Source organism: Orycteropus afer, unplaced genomic scaffold, assembly GCF_000298275.1.
Source record: "Orycteropus afer afer isolate SDZICR_OR568_19922 unplaced genomic scaffold, OryAfe1.0 scaffold00042, whole genome shotgun sequence".
Classification (NCBI taxonomy): Eukaryota; Metazoa; Chordata; class Mammalia; order Tubulidentata; family Orycteropodidae; genus Orycteropus; species Orycteropus afer.
The window spans coordinates 5,655,225-5,670,458 of NW_006921629.1; the positions used below are offsets into that span (position 1 = coordinate 5,655,225).

General features: G+C 49.6%; 2 protein-coding genes across 2 annotated transcripts in view; one reads left to right on the forward strand and one right to left on the reverse strand.

Annotated features, from left to right (window-relative positions):
- The window catches only part of LOC103194024 (galectin-9), a 34,609-nt gene extending 32,099 nt beyond the window's left edge, over nt 1-2,510 (forward strand). The window contains exon 11 of the mRNA XM_007937353.1: nt 2,364-2,510. Coding sequence (XP_007935544.1) covers nt 2,364-2,510 — 147 coding nt within the window. The remainder of the gene's footprint in view (nt 1-2,363) is intronic.
- Nucleotides 2,511-5,016: 2,506 nt separating this feature from the next.
- NOS2 (nitric oxide synthase 2) overlaps nt 5,017-15,234 on the reverse strand; it is a 49,733-nt gene continuing 39,515 nt past the window's right edge. The window contains exons 19-25 of the mRNA XM_007937554.1: nt 12,969-13,128; nt 11,843-12,050; nt 9,752-9,839; nt 9,175-9,296; nt 8,154-8,302; nt 6,993-7,187; nt 5,017-5,136 (exon numbers count right to left, since the gene is read on the reverse strand). Of these exons, the coding sequence (XP_007935745.1) occupies nt 5,017-5,136; nt 6,993-7,187; nt 8,154-8,302; nt 9,175-9,296; nt 9,752-9,839; nt 11,843-12,050; nt 12,969-13,128 (1,042 nt within the window). The remainder of the gene's footprint in view (nt 5,137-6,992; nt 7,188-8,153; nt 8,303-9,174; nt 9,297-9,751; nt 9,840-11,842; nt 12,051-12,968; nt 13,129-15,234) is intronic.

Sequence of the window (15,234 nt, forward strand, 5' to 3'; positions counted from 1 at the left end):
ACAGCCAAGAAACTAGTGCAGGTTTATCTCGATGACTTAAAGGCAAACCTTTACAGAGAAGTGCAACAATTTCATTCTTACATAAGAATTAAGCTCACAGATTCAAGAAAGACAAATTTTACTCATGTAGGCATGTGTGATTTCATAATAGAAGAGAAAATATAATGTGTGTTTTCCAACCTTGAAATTGCTTTTTGTATATTCTTAACTTTAGTGATTACAAACTGCCCAACAGAACACTCATTTTCATCCCTAAAGAGACTCAAAAACTCTCAGCATATGATGAGTCAAGAAAGATTCAATTCATTATCCTTATCACGTGTGAAAGTAGACATTTCTTGGCAGCTTACTTGTGATGAAATCATTGAAGAATTTGTAAGAGCAAAGAATAGAAAGGAATATTTTTTTATTATAACACGTTAGAGATGAAAGATCTATCTAAATATAAAATACCAGTATCCCCTGCTTTTCGAAACTTTGCTTGACACCACTTGGCTTTTATGAAATGCCTACATTAGTACCTGTTTTCACTGACCAAAAGAAATCCAAAGAGTATTTTCGCTTTTATGAAAAAAGGTGAAAAGGGAAACTAGTGTTCAGCATTCATTTTACAGAAAGCCGTTAAGGACAAAACTCACAGCCCAAGGAGCAAGACTGGCCTCACCAAGCTCCTTCCTGGGCGCTCCACTCAGTCAGCATCAAGCCATCGTAGCTTTGAACTGTGTCTATGAACATTGTATGTTAGTGTTATTTTGGGTTTTATGTGTTATTTATGGGATTTGGTAGGTTATTTTTTGGGTCTGGGAACACTACAAAAATTTCCCATATAAATTAGTGGTAATTGCTTCTTTGCTTTATACCATTTTGGTTTACGAAAAGTTCATAGGAGCACTCTGCTTTCAGATAGCAGGGGAAGCTTGTATAGTAATTTGGGACACTATAGGTTATCAGTGTTTAGTGTTCTTTCATGCCTTAATCCAGCCCTGTTTGTTGTTGTTGTTGTTATATGCCATCGAGTCGGACCCGACTTATAGCCACCCCTCCTTGGGTTTCCAAGGCAGTATCACTACAGAAGTAGATTGCTCAACCTTCCTTCCAAGGAGTGGCTGGTGGGTTTGAACCGCCAGCCTTCTGGTTAGCAGTCAAGTGCCTTAGGCACTATGATACCAGAGCTCCAGCCCTGTTTAGGACACATAGTAAATGGAATATAAGCTGTTACAGTGGGGATGATGCTGTTTTAACAGATTTGCTCTGTTTGCTTCATGGAGAATGTATTAACTTGTACTGAAAGACAAGTTAGGAGTCTAGGTGCAGTGCACTCCTACATTTTGGCTACTAGGGACAGAAGCCAGGGTTCCTGCTCCTAGTGGTTCAGGGTCCAGTTAGGGAGAGAGAAACAGAGTGATGGTGTGAGGGGAGTCTGAGGAGTGCCCCTGATTCTGACTAGGAGGGGATCTGGAGGTAGAGAAAGCCAGGTGTGGTAGTTAAGTTTGTGTGTCAGCTTGGCAGGGCCTGGTTGAGTGGCTGGGCAGCTGTAGTATTCCCCACGATGAGACTGGCAATCAACTCCATGGTGGAATCTACTGTGAGCAGCTGAGTAGCTGCCTTTGGGTATGTGGTCTGCTTCCTGTATAGAAGAAACAACTTTGTGAATGGTCTCTAGCATATGGCATGCTTGGACCCTGTATGTAGCTGTGTCGTTGTTCAGCAGCCTGCCATGCTCTGCTGACCTTGGGACTTACAATGGACTTGAATTAATGGCCTGCCATGTAGTTTGGTAACATCAGGACTGTGCCATTTTATTTGTCGACCTTGGGCTTGTTAGCCTTAGTACCCAGTAGCTGCCTGAGTGAAGAGATGCGTCTAGCTTTAGTGGGTCGGGAGCAAGAGGCAGAGCTGAAGCCCAAGATCGAGGGGCTTTCACCTGGGCCCTAGAGGCTGGCACTTTGAACTCGCACTTCTAGCCTCCCGAACTGTAAGAGAATAAACTCCTATTTGTTAAGGCCATCCCATTTGTGGTATATTCTTGTCAGAGCAGCACTAGGTAACCAGAGCACCAGGCAAGGCTTGCTGAAGCGGGTTTGACTCCTGAAGGGTGATCAGCAGTTACCCAGGTGGGGAAGGTGCACTGGAGTGGGAAGCAGAGAGGGAAGCGTATTCTAAGCAAAGGGAACAGCATATGCAAAAGTATGAAAGCAAGCAAGCGCATGACATGATCCTTGAAGAGCAAATGACTTGGTGCGGCTGGAATGCCAGGTGTGGGGTCAATAATTAATGTTTGAGGAAGGAGGGAGGGAGACACAAGTCTGCATTTTGTTTGAGGACGTTACAAGTGTAATGCAAATGCTGTGACCTCTGTCCAGGTGTGGATCGTGTGTGAAGGACACTGCTTTAAGGTGGCCGTAAATGGCCAGCACCAGTTGGAATACTACCACCGCCTGAAGGACCTGCAGGCCATCAACAACCTGGAAGTGGCAGGTGACATCCAGCTGACCCATGTGCAGACATAGCGAGACTCCTGGGGACACGGCTGGGGTGCACTGCTGTCTGAATCTCTCATCATTCACCCACATCATTCCTGCCCCAGCCCAGTTCAGCCCTTCCCACCCTGCCTGGGACCCGGGACTTTTCTGGAAACCATGCCTTTGTGTGAGCCCGTGTCAGGCTGCAGCCAGCCTGCAGGAGGAATACAGCTAGTTGCAGGGCCTTCCTCAGCCAGCAGTGCCTGAGGTGCCAGCCACCCAAATCCTACCATCCAAGGAGAGAGGCGCAGCTAGGGGTCCTCTGTGCGGGCTGAGTCCCTATGTTCGGCCCCTGGGCAGGGGGCAGGAGCCTGAGCCTTCCACACTCCCTGCGCAGACCTGCATCTCCTCATCTCGCTCTGACCACATCCAGCCCCCACTGAGCTCCTCCCCAATCTCTAAGCCACCAACTGTGCAATCAAGGTGGGAGCTGATTTCAGCCCCTTTCTTTCTTGACCTTTAACCTACTCCCTCCCCCTGCACCTCCTTCAGGAACCCTATTCTGGTGACACTCCACCAACCTCCACCAAACTGACCTGACCCTTCCCAGTATCACTGAAATTTTTTAAAAAAACGCTTGCTGTTGCACGGAACGACTGGTTATTAAATGTGTTTGAAGACATTTGAGGTTCTCTGGATTTGGGGGGCTCAGGCCAAGAAGAGTGGAAGGTTGGAATAGGAGCTGGCTTTGAACAGATGGGGGTCCTGACATCCATGCCTGCTCCCTGGGGGCACCTTGCAAATCCAACACAGGTGCTGGGAGAAAGCAGGTGGGGTTTAAGGACTCTTGGGCAGGCGTCTTAGGTGGAAGAAGCCTGGACACCGAGGGGGACCCCAGAAACAACCCCATGCTTCTGAAATGGGCACAGGGCTGAGACAAGGGCTGGAGGGAGGGCCAGGGAACCAGATTCCAGGGGCAGCTCATCACACCCCCATGTCCCAGTGGGAGGAGGGGAAGGTGGGTCTGGAGAAGCTGCCTGGGAGAGCCTGACTGTGTTCTACTGTGTGTCTCCTTGGCATCAGGGCTTAGGGCGTGCTTGGGGAGAGTAGCTCAGGGTGAGGGGTTCTGCCAGCCACTGAGCCAGGACACTCCTCTGTGTCCATGGATTCCCCACAGCCTACTAACCCCATCAAGAAGCCAGTTCATTGAGAAACCATGGTGGGGCTCCAAGTGTGGTCCTTGGACCAGCAGCATTGGCGTCCCCATGGAGCTGGCTAGAAATGCAGTCTTGGGTGCCATCCCAGACCCACTGAATCAGGCTGCATTGTAACAGCAGTGAGGACTAGCTGTCAATACACTGCTGTCAGTCAGGGCACAGACCTGGCTCACCAGAGGCTGCCCTGTTCATGTGGAGGCTGGCATGCCCCTGGCCCCCACCCTTCCTCACCCCAGTGGAGTAGCAGCTGCCAGAAGCTGGGGCACAGAAGCGAATGAGGGGGCCTGAGCCTCCTTGAGATCTTGTCAGCCCCCCACTTGGCCCCGGGCTGAGCTCCTTCCTTGGTTCTGATTGGAAGAAGGGCACGTGGCTCAGTTCCTGAAAACCTTTCTCCACTGGTTACATACAGAAAGAGCCTGCATCTCTTGGATGTGGGGACACATGCCCTGCCTTTCACAGCCTCATCCTCAACATACAGCCAGACCTCACCTGTGTTAATGGCCAAGCTCTAGTGAAACACGTGGCCCCAGAGCACAATATGGTGACTTTCTAAGCCAGGCTGAGGTCAAGGCCTTCCTGAAGGAATTGGCATCATACACAGAATCCCAGCCCTCGCTATAACCTCACGTAACTGCTCTCTGTGAGGCACAGTTCAGACGCCCCAGAGGCAAGCCTGCGCCCCCTCCCTCCCTCCCACAGGTTTTCAGATGAGCGCGAAAATCCATCTCTATACCTGGGGGCCACTTCAGAGACACAGCCTTGACCTGGTAGGTATGTCCCTTTGTCCAGGCTGTGGCAGCCCCCGCTCTATACAATTAGGACCTCTTTCTCTACAGAACACCAACACATACACACATAGTATGGTTAAAATAAAATACATTTTATATAAATATTTCCATCAAGGAATCATATAGGAAGGGCCCAAGTGGCCCTCAGGAGCAGACTGGGGTGTTTCTTCTTTTAAATACAGAGCATAAATAACCGTACAAAGGGTAGATAAATACAGTGTAGAAAGCGCCTCCTGGCGGCCATTCAGAATGGTGGCATCAGAGGAAGATTCCATTCTCTCGCCCACTTGCCAGGCTGGGCATTGCAGATTTATCTTAAAGAGACCAAAGAGGTCCCAATTCTCTGTTATCCCGGGATGGGTGGGCTCAAAGCAAAGAGGAGGCTCCAACCAGTCCAGGCTGCTACTTGGTAGCTGGTCAAGTAAAGGGCTTGGGAAGGAAGGGAAATGAGACATGAAGTTTAGGGGTATCATTCCCTCCATCTCCTCAAGCCCTGTGATAGCGGATAACTGGAAGTTGAATTCATTACTAAATTCCATGCTGGTGGCTTTAACTTGTCTTGTGGGTCGTCAGAGCTCTGGGATCGCTGGGCTGGCCTGCCGCCCTGTCCTTTTTCACCTCATAGGGAAATACAGCACCAAAGATATCTTCATGATAGCGCTTCTGGCTCTTGAAGGGAAACAGAGACCCTGTGTCAGCTCTGCTGGCCCAGCCATCTTTCATTCATCAGGTCCAGGCCAGAGTGAGTCCCTGCACTTGCCCCGACTCCCCAACCACAAGTTCATTCATGAGCCATTCATTTGTGACTGCCATGCTTAGACTACACTCAAATTCATTTGACTGCTAACCAGAAGGCTGACAGTTCAAACCCACCAGCCACTCCTTGGAAGGAAGATGGGGTAACCTACTTCTGTAGAGATACCACCTTGGAAACCCAAGGAGGGGTCGCTATGAGTTGGAAATGACTCGATGGCAGTGAGTTTTTTTTTTTTTTTTTTTTTTTTTTTTTAGTCTCCCTCTGGTGGCACTGTGGGTAAGGCATTTGGCTGCTAACCAGAAGGCTGATGGTTCAAACCCAGCAGCTGCTCCACAGGAGGAAGATGAGGCAATCTACTTCCATAAAGATTTACAGCCCTGGAAACCCAATGGGAGTCACTATGAGTTGCAATTGACCAGATGGTAGTGGTTTGGTTTTAGTGGGTTTAGCCTCCCTCAGGCTTTATGACCTGGGGAGTTTCTCATACCTACCCAGCACTGGTCCCACAAGATGCCTCAGGAAACAAGAGTGCTGAGATCAAAAACATTTGGGAAATCCTGTGAACTGTGTGGTGTAGTGAATTACTTGGTATGGCTTTTCTAGCCATGGTCTTTTTGATTCCCACTGGATTACCAGATGAGACCATCCAAATAAGTGTATGGAACTCTGATGTTGGGAAACACTTGTCAATGCACTAAATACATTTTAGGAAGTACCTGTGATCTCTGGCACCAGAGGAGCTCTAAGGACCTCTGGTGGCATAGTGCCTAAGACATTTGACTGCTAACCAGAAGGATGGCAGTTCAAACCCACCAGCCACTCCATGGAAGGAAGACTGGGCAGTCTACTTCCGTAGTTTTACCTCCTCAGAAACCCAGTGGGGGCCGCTATGAGTCAGAACTGACTTGATGGCGATGAGTTTGTTTTTTGGTCTTTGTGGTCTCCACGCTGTTCTTCAAACATGCCCGACTCCCACCTCAGGGCCTCTGCGTCTGCTCTCCCTCCACAGCAGCTTGCCACTGTTTCCTTCAAGATCCCAGGACTGACTCCTCACCACCTTCGGGGGTTTTTCCCCCAAATATCATCTTCTTGATGACACCTGCCTCAACCACCCTATTTAAAACTACACCCCTCAACTCATCATGGCCCGCTTCTTGCTTCATCTTTCCCAAGCACCATGCATTTTCCTTGTTTTATTTCTTATGTGTCAACCTCACTAGAAGGTAAGCTCCATCCAGGCAAGAATTTTTGATCGTTTGCTATAGCCCCATCACATAACAAACCAAACTCACCGCTGAGTTGGTCCCAATTCATAGCGACCCCTCCTTGGGTTTCTGAAGTAGTATCTCTACAGAAGTAGATGGCCCAATCTTCCTTTTGAGGACTGGCTGGTGGGTTTGAACCACCAGCTTTCTGGTTAGCAGTCAAATGCCTTAGACACTACACCACCAGAACTCCATCACATCCAAAACCCACTGCCGTCAAGTCGGTTCTGACTCATAGTGACCCCTCCTTGGGTTTCCAAGGTAGTATCACTACAGAAGTAGATTGCCCCCTTCCTTCCGAGGAGTGGCTGGTAAGTTTGAACTGCCAGCCTTCTGGTTAACAGTCAAATGCCTTAGGCACTATGCTACCAGAACTCCTCCATCACACAGTAGGTGCTTAATAAATATTAGTTGAATGAACGAGTGTGACTTAGGGAGGGACAGAAGGGGTAAGCACTGGCTCTCTGGCCCTGCACCAGCAGCCCACACACCAACTGCCATACCTTGAGCTGGAAGAAATAGTCTTCAATCTGTTCCTCACTCAGGCTCAGCTTGACAGCCACCAGCTGTTTCAGGGTGTGTGCCACGTCCCGCGCCATGCGCACATCCCCACAGATGTAGAGGTGGCCCTGCTCTTCCTGGAGCACACGGAACACCTCGCCAGCCAGCTGCTGCCGCAGGATATCTTGAACATAGACCTAAAGCCAGGGGAGATGGTGAGCTCTGCCCATAATCCCTGAGTCCCTGCCAATGGGAGAGGGCTTACAGTGAGCAGCTGCTGGCTGCAAGGAGCGTGTGAGGGGTAGCTTCCCTCCCAGCCAGGAGCTTGCATGGGAACCAGGCACAGGAAAAGGAGGTACACTAACACCCTGCCCAGGATGGGGCTGGGGATGCAGAGATGAACGCTGTACGAGGTGTTGCCCTCGAGGAGCTAATACCCTAGTGGGGTTCCCAGCCTTCTCTGAATTCACTATGCTCCACAGAGGATGAGTCAAGCCAGTTCTCCCACCCAGGCTCTGAGACCAACCTGCCCACATCCCCTCCAAAAAAGAAAATGGAGTCCCTCAACGTAGAACATCTGTCAGATCCCTGCTGTTATTTGAGGTGGAAGCACAGAGCCCAGGCTCCCTATTATTCAGAAGGTCTAGGGGTCAGATGGGGACACTCTGCTCTTGTTCTGCACCTCATTACCCTAGCACAGGGCAAGGGCTCTGGGTTCAAGAGGACCTCTGATGGAATATGTTCATGAGGGCTAAGCTGAGAGTCTGTTCCAACTCTCCAGGCTCACAGGACAAAACACCCCACAGGGCAGGAGCCTCCCTCCACCTTGCTGTGTTTTGAGCATGAAGCCTGGACCACTTCTCCCAGGGCAGTTGTGTAGCCCAGGGGTGTTGCTGGGGACCTGAGGTGGCAGGCTGGATACTGGAGATCAGCTCTCCTTGTGACCGACCCTGTGGAAGTCTGCCATTTCTCTGGCCTGTCCCATCCGGAAAAGTGGGCATAAGGATCTTCACAGCATCATTCTGATGTTTCTATAATCACCCCATTTTAGAGCTGAGAAGATGGAGGTTCAGAGAGGTGAGAGGGCTCTTATGAGGCCAGGCCACAGCTGGGGTCTGTGCTTTTTTGGCTCCACCCACTGAGCAGGCAGCTGCTGCCTTTACCTTGGGCCGGTCTGGTAGGCGAGAATAGGCTGTATACACCTCCTGCAGCACTCCCTTCTGGGACATCTCCAGCATCTCCTCCCGATAGAGGTGGTCTTTGTCGGGGTGGCGGCATCCAAACACCAGGGTCATGCGGCCTCCCTGAAGCCCTGCAAGACCAAGAAGGCTGCAGTTACCATGATGGCCACCAGAGGGCGGGCCATGGTTCAAGGCCTGACCTTGCTGGGCGCCCAAGTCTTCTCATCTCATCCACGCATTACCTTATCCTATCTAGTAGGAAGGAGCTCTGGTAACATAGTGTCTAAGGCACTTGACTGCTAACCAGAAGGCTGGTGGTTCAAAGCCACCAGCTACTCTTCGGAAGGAAGGTTGGGCGATCTACTTCTGTAGTGATACTGCGTTGGCAACCCAAGAAGGGGTCGCTATGAGTCAGGGCTGACTCGACGGCACATAACAACAACAACAACATCTAGTAGGAGGAGTCCCTGGGTGGTGCAAAAGGTTTGTGCTTGACTACTAATCAAAGGGTTGATGATTCAAACCCACCAGAGATGCTTCAGATTAAATGCCTTACAATCACTTCCAAAATGTCCAACCCTGGAAAACCCTATGGAATGCAGTTCTATTCCATAGTCTCATGGGGTTGCCACAAGTTGTTAGATGGCAACAGGTTCACCTAGCAGTTTCCCAGCTAGTATTATCTTTATTCCACAGATGAGGAAACTGAGGCCCAGAGCTTTCAGATCACTTGTCCATGATCACACAGAGGATTCCAGTTCAACCCATCAGAATTCAAAAGCTGGGACTGGAGAAAGAGCCTTGGCTGGTTCTAATGTGGAAGACAGAGGAAGATGGAAATTCTAACTCCATAGGGGCCCACAAGGGCTGAGGCAAAGCCAGGACATCTTCACCAGGAAGAGGGGCCAGGGGGAGGGCTGGTGGCACAACTGGCTCTTGCTCCAGTTCTCCTTCCACAGGCCACCCTTGTGCCCCTTCCCAATCTGGGAGCCTTGGGTTGTACCTTTGTGCTCGATGTCATGGAGCCGCTGCTGCCAGAAACTGCGAAAGGGGGCAATGCCCGTACCAGGCCCGATGAGGATGCAAGGCTGGGTGGGGTCCTCAGGGAGCTGGAAGCCACTGGCACTGAAGGGGATGGAGGGAGAAAGGCCTAGTTCTCAGACACCCTGGGCCAGATGCACATGCAGCTCAGGGCCGGGGGGGCTGGGGTGGGGTGGGGGGGCATGGCTGGGGGGGTGCCAGGGTTGGGTTGGGAGGAGAGGACAGTGAGCTCAAATTTGATTTCCAGAATCTGGAAAACTGCTCCATTTACCCTGCTGAGGTATGCCATCACCTCCTTCTGGAGTCTTTTGAAAAAGGGCCGATATTCATTGTTCTCGGCCCCACCAGCCTGCCTCCATCACTAATCCTGCTAGCAATTCAGCCGTACTACAGTCAGGGAACAGACTGGAGATGCCAAGTGTGACCTCAGTGCCTTCTGTATGGGCCGGGGGGCACCCAAACTCCAGATTCCTCCCTTTCACCCCACAACTCTCAGGGGCCTGTGGCCCCACAGAGGGGAGAGTGGGGGTGGTGCTTACCTGCGCACAAAACAGGGCACTGGATCTTGGAGCTTCAAGTTGCTGAGCCAAGTACTGCAAACGCCATGGTGCAGGGCACCCTGGCCGTCTGTGAGGACAGGCACAAACCTGATCATCAGTCTCTCAGTCTCTCTCACTGCCCATGCTTGAGCTGTACCAGCTACCCCTCCCACAGGGATATGCCTCCTCCTACTGCCCCACTCAGGCCCTCAGAGGGCTTCATGGAGGAGGGAGGTACATGGAGGGAGGTGGATCTGAGATCCACCCCTCTGTACACTCAGAGCCAGTGAGAGCTGGCAGGGACTGACTGTCTCTAAGTCAGAAACTAAGTCTCAGAGAGGAAATGTGACTTGTTGCTCTGATCGTGGCAGGATAAGTTTGACAGTTCAGGTTGCTACCTCCTACTCCAGTGTTCCTCCCCAAAGAATTTTTCAGGGATCCTCCTAGCCCATGACTCAGCTCTGCTGACAGCAGCAGGAAGTGGCCTCTCAGGGTTGACCACAGTCACGAACCCTGATGGTCCTCACCAGTGTCTCCCTTGCTGGTAGGAGCCCTGGGTGATGGGCAAATGGATGACATTCTGCATTCCAGCCTGCTCTGACAGCTCACTTTCTCTCCCAGTGGCCTCTGGGCTTGGGGAAACCCCAGCTTTCTCTGGGTTATACTTCCTCCCCAATGATCTGGCATTTAAAGGAGACCTCCAACCAACTTGAGAAGTCCCTTTGGTTTTCTTCTGGACTGAATCTTGCTCTTACAGGATATGCTTGCCTCTCCATTCCTGGTCTGAGGACTGAGCCTTACCAGTGTGGATGCCTCCAGCCCAGTAGATAAAGAGACTTCTCCCAGTTTTTAGAAATGGTTATTGTGTTTCCCAGAGCACAAAGGCCTGGGCTACTGAGGTGTGGGCCAGCTCCCCAGCTGTGTCAACCCAGGCAATGCTCAGTTACAGTGGACACGGAAGGGTCACAGTTCATCAAGTGGAGGGGCCAAGTCGGACAAGAGTCTGGGGTCCCGGTCTATGACGGTCCCACCCCATTCTCTGGCCTCACAGCTCCCTCTGCTTTCCTTCTTAGCACCTACATAATGACAAATATCTCATTATTTCTAGGAGTATCTCTTCACTGGCCCCTCCAGACTGGAAGCTCCATGAGGGCAGGGGCTGTGCCTGCTACACTTCCATAAACCACCAAAGTGCCAAACAGAGAAATAAATCATTACTAAATGACTGAGTACATGAATGAGTAATTGATGGAGAATCCCCCTGCCCCATTGCTGGATGGTCAGGAAGACTAAAAATCATCAGGCTTCTACTAAGTATCAGGTGCTTTCCACTTAAGCTCTCATTAACGTCTCCCAACAGTAGAACGAGGCACTGGGTGGTGCAAATGGCTGAGTACTCAGCTGCAACCTTAACCCTAAGGTTGGCAGTTTGAATCCACAGAAGCTCATCAGAAGAAAGGCCTAGTGGGCACAAGCCTGAAAACCCTATGGGGTGCAACTCTTCTCTTAGGCCCTCAAAGGACTATTAGGAATTCTGGTGGCATAGTCCCTAAGGCGTCTGACTGCTAACCAGAAGGCTAGCCTAGTTCAAACCCACCAGCCTCTCCTTGGAAGGAAGGTTGGGCAATCTACTTCTGTAGTGATATCACCTTGGAAACCCAAGGAGGGGTCCTTATGAGTTGGATCTGACTTGACAGCAGTGAGTTTGGTTTTGGTTTAACAGTAGAACAGGCAGAGTAGAGTGGTTAAGAACTTGGACTCGGGAGTCAGACTTCTAGGGTTAAAATATCAGCTCTCTACTTACTAAAATGTGACAATGAACAAGTGGCTTAACCTCTCTGTGCTCAGTTTCCTCACCTGTGAAATGCACATAGCACCCATCTCATTGGGCTGTTGATTGTACACACAGTGCCTAGTGCATAGTGACCTCCCACACCCCACCCACTATTATTACCAGCTTTAAGAGGTAAGCATCCACACTCCTATTTAACCAATGAAGAGACTGAAGCTCACGGATATTGAATAGCTGCCCAGGAAATACCAGAGCTGTGATTTGAACCTGGTGGGACCGCTTCAAAGCCCAGCACTCACCTCGGGTGCGGTATGTGACCACGGCTACAGTGAGGTGGACCTCTGTGGGAGTGTGGTCCTGGGAGGAGCTGATGGAGTAGTACCGGGGTTTCAGAGTGGGGAGCTGGGAGAGTAGGAAGCTAGCAGATATTTGCAGGGACGGGAACTCCTCAAGAACTTCCAGGAACGTAGGGCTGTTGGCGAACTTCCACTTGTTGTACTCTGAGGGCTGAAAGCCAAGAGCAGTGTGAGGGACCCTGGGCACCTATCCCAAACCTGGGGAGGAGGCTGCCATCCAGTATTCTTGCGTTCTTTCATTCACTCAACAAACATGTCAATGTGCTAGACGCTGTCCAGGGTTCTGAGACAACCAAGCTCGAGAAGGAAATAGTTCTTATCCTTGAGGAACTCAGTCCAAAGAGTAGTGTTTCTCTAACTTAGGTGCTTAGAACGTCACTGTGTGGGCAAAGGTTAAATCTCTGTATGTCTACAATCATCTAATTTGGGTCAGGACTGTGGCATCACACAGACCTGGCTTCAAATCTCAGCAGGATGCCCTCACTAGCTGTGGAAACATCTTCCAATTAATTAATCTTTGTGAAATGAAGACAGTATTGCCTATCTTGTGGGGATGCTGTGAGAATTAAATGAGAAAATATATGTCAAGTTAGTACAGTGCATCCACAGAATAATGGTGGTGGTGGTTGGAATCAAGCTAATTAGCAATAATGATGATGATAATCATTATCTCCAGTGCCTTTTGCAAAGATTTGGACCCAGAAAATTGCAGGTGAGCTAATTCATCTTCTCATTAGTTTATTAATTCAACCATCCGTCACTACATTCATTTATCCATTAATTCCCACCATCCATCCTCCAGCACTTCCAACATTCCAGGCCTGTCCCAGGTCTTGGGAATATACAGACAGACAAGACATGGTGGCTACCCTTTTCTAGCTAGCTCCTAAGAAAGTGCACTGTGGGTGCATCTTGCAGACACATGGAATAATTCAGTTTACTCCACACAACTATGTCCTAGAGATGGTATGGGAGATGCTGTCTGGCTTTCTATCAGTCTTTGACAAGTCTCTCTTTAGGGCTCTGGGCTTCGAGTGCCCCATCCCCACCCACCAGCCCAAAACTTCACCTGGCACAGGGCCTCCAGCCTCTGTCTCTCAGCCTCTTCCGTGGCCAGTGGGGTCAGCTTTCGGAGCAGCATCTGGGTTGGAGGTGTGGTGATGTCCAAGAAGTAAGTGAGGGCCTGCCTGAGTGAGCAGGGAGGCAATCTCTTGTCCCTGACCCAGTAGCTGCCTGGAAATGGAAAGAAGTCAGGATGCATAGAAGGCCCAGTTTGGGCTTCTTATGGGTGTTGAAGCCTCTGAGGCCAGATACTCTCCATTTCCCAGCTTCAAGGGAAGGAAGATTCCAAGATTCTGGCTCTAGGAATACTAAAATGTAGAAAGGAGGTGATGCACCAAATTTGACATGACCCTGATGACGTAGCCATGGTCCAGAGTCCAGACCCTCTCTAGCCTAGGCTGGAATGTTAGCAGGATACCCACAATGACTAAATACACCAAAGACTGATGTATACCCCAGAGGCCCATGCTTCTAATCCAGTCACTTTCTGGTGTGCTAGACCAAGAGGTGCTGTCTCAAGATAAACTTCAGCCCAAACTGAGGTGCCAAGTCTCAGGGAATATACAGTTTGCAAAATGCAGTAGGCAAGATGGTCACAGCATGAACTCTGGAGTCAGCTGACCCAGGTTCAAAATCTGTCCCCTCCTCAAAGGGTAACTGAATCTTCTGAACCTTGGGTTCCTTCTTTGTCAGATGGATCTGACAACAAAACCTATCTCACTGGCTTTGCATGAGTATTGAATGAGATAACGCATATGAAGTACTTACATAGTGTCTGGTACACAGTAGGTGCTCAATAAATGTTAGGCAAACATATTTGTGTCATTATTATCATGATTTCATCTAGACCTGTGTCCTGATGAACCATGTCTGTCTCTCTAAAGTCATGAGGACATTCCTGCCCCTTGTCCCCAAGCTTCAGGCTTCCTTGCTCTCCTGGACAGTAGAGGACATTGCCAGACTTCGCTCCTCTGTCCCCCACTTTCCTGTGTTGACCATCCTGTTTGTTGTTGTTGTTGTTATGTGCCGTCGAGTCGGCCCCGACTCATAGCGACCCCTCCTTGGGTTTCCGAGGCAGTATCACTATGGAAGTAGGATTGCCCAACCTTCCTTCTGAGGAGTGGCTGGTGGGTTTGAACCACCAGCCTTCTGGTTAGCAGGCAAATGTCTTAGCCACTATGCTACCAGAGCTCCCACCATCCTGTTTAGGGGGATACATACTTTGGAGATGTCATTACTAAGGCCAGGGGACTATTCCTATGGGCTGGGAGGCCTATGCTGTGCCACTGTCCTTAGTTTATACCCCCTAGCACATGTCACCCCCATGCTGTCTCTGCCACATGGAGACTGATGGCCTGACCTTTGTACAAGAAAAGAGTGCTCCGGGCTCTCTCTGGAAAATATGTTTTCTCCCCAGTGGGGATGGCCAGGAGCTAGCTACACTCTCTTCTGGTCACCTATGGACTCCCCTGTCCATCATCAGGGAAGGTGGGGATAAATGAGACCATTGGTAGGACCAGTACCAGTTGCCATTGAATAGATTCCAACTCATGGCAACCCCATGTGGGTCAGAGCAGAACAGTGCTCCAAAGGGTTTTCAATGACTGATTTTTTCAGAGGTAGACCAGCAGGCCTTTCTTCTGAGGCATTTCTGGATGGACTTGAACTTCCAAACTTTCAGTTCCCAACCAAGTACGGTAACTGCACAATCCAGAGACTCTATATTTAATTAGCCTATGTGAGACAGACAATCTTCCGTTCCTGCCTTTATTGGTGCCAGAAATTGTAGTGAAGGCTACTTATGTATCAACCCATGTGATCTTCACAACAACCCTACAAGGGTTGTATTATCTCTATTTTACAAACAAGGAAATAGAAGCCTAGAGAGGTTAAGTCATATGGCCAAGGCCACATAGCTAGTAAGTGATACATGACCATCCAACTTCAAAGTTCACCATCTTTCTTGGACACCACCCATCTTTATCCCATCACTAATCCAGCTGCAGGCCTGTGTCTATTATGAAGACTAAAGAGATAATGCGTAGAAAATGCTGGCCTATATTAACTATCCAAAAAATGCTGGCATATAATAACTACTCAAAAAGAAATGTAACAAATTATTATTTTTATTATCATCATCTTATTGTGTATTTGGGGGTGAGCTGAGGGCAGACTCTAAGCCTCCTTAATTTTTTTTATCCAGGGCCTGTCTAGTATATAGATATGAGTGGTTATAATTTGGACCGAAAATAAATGAATCTGTCAACAAAAAC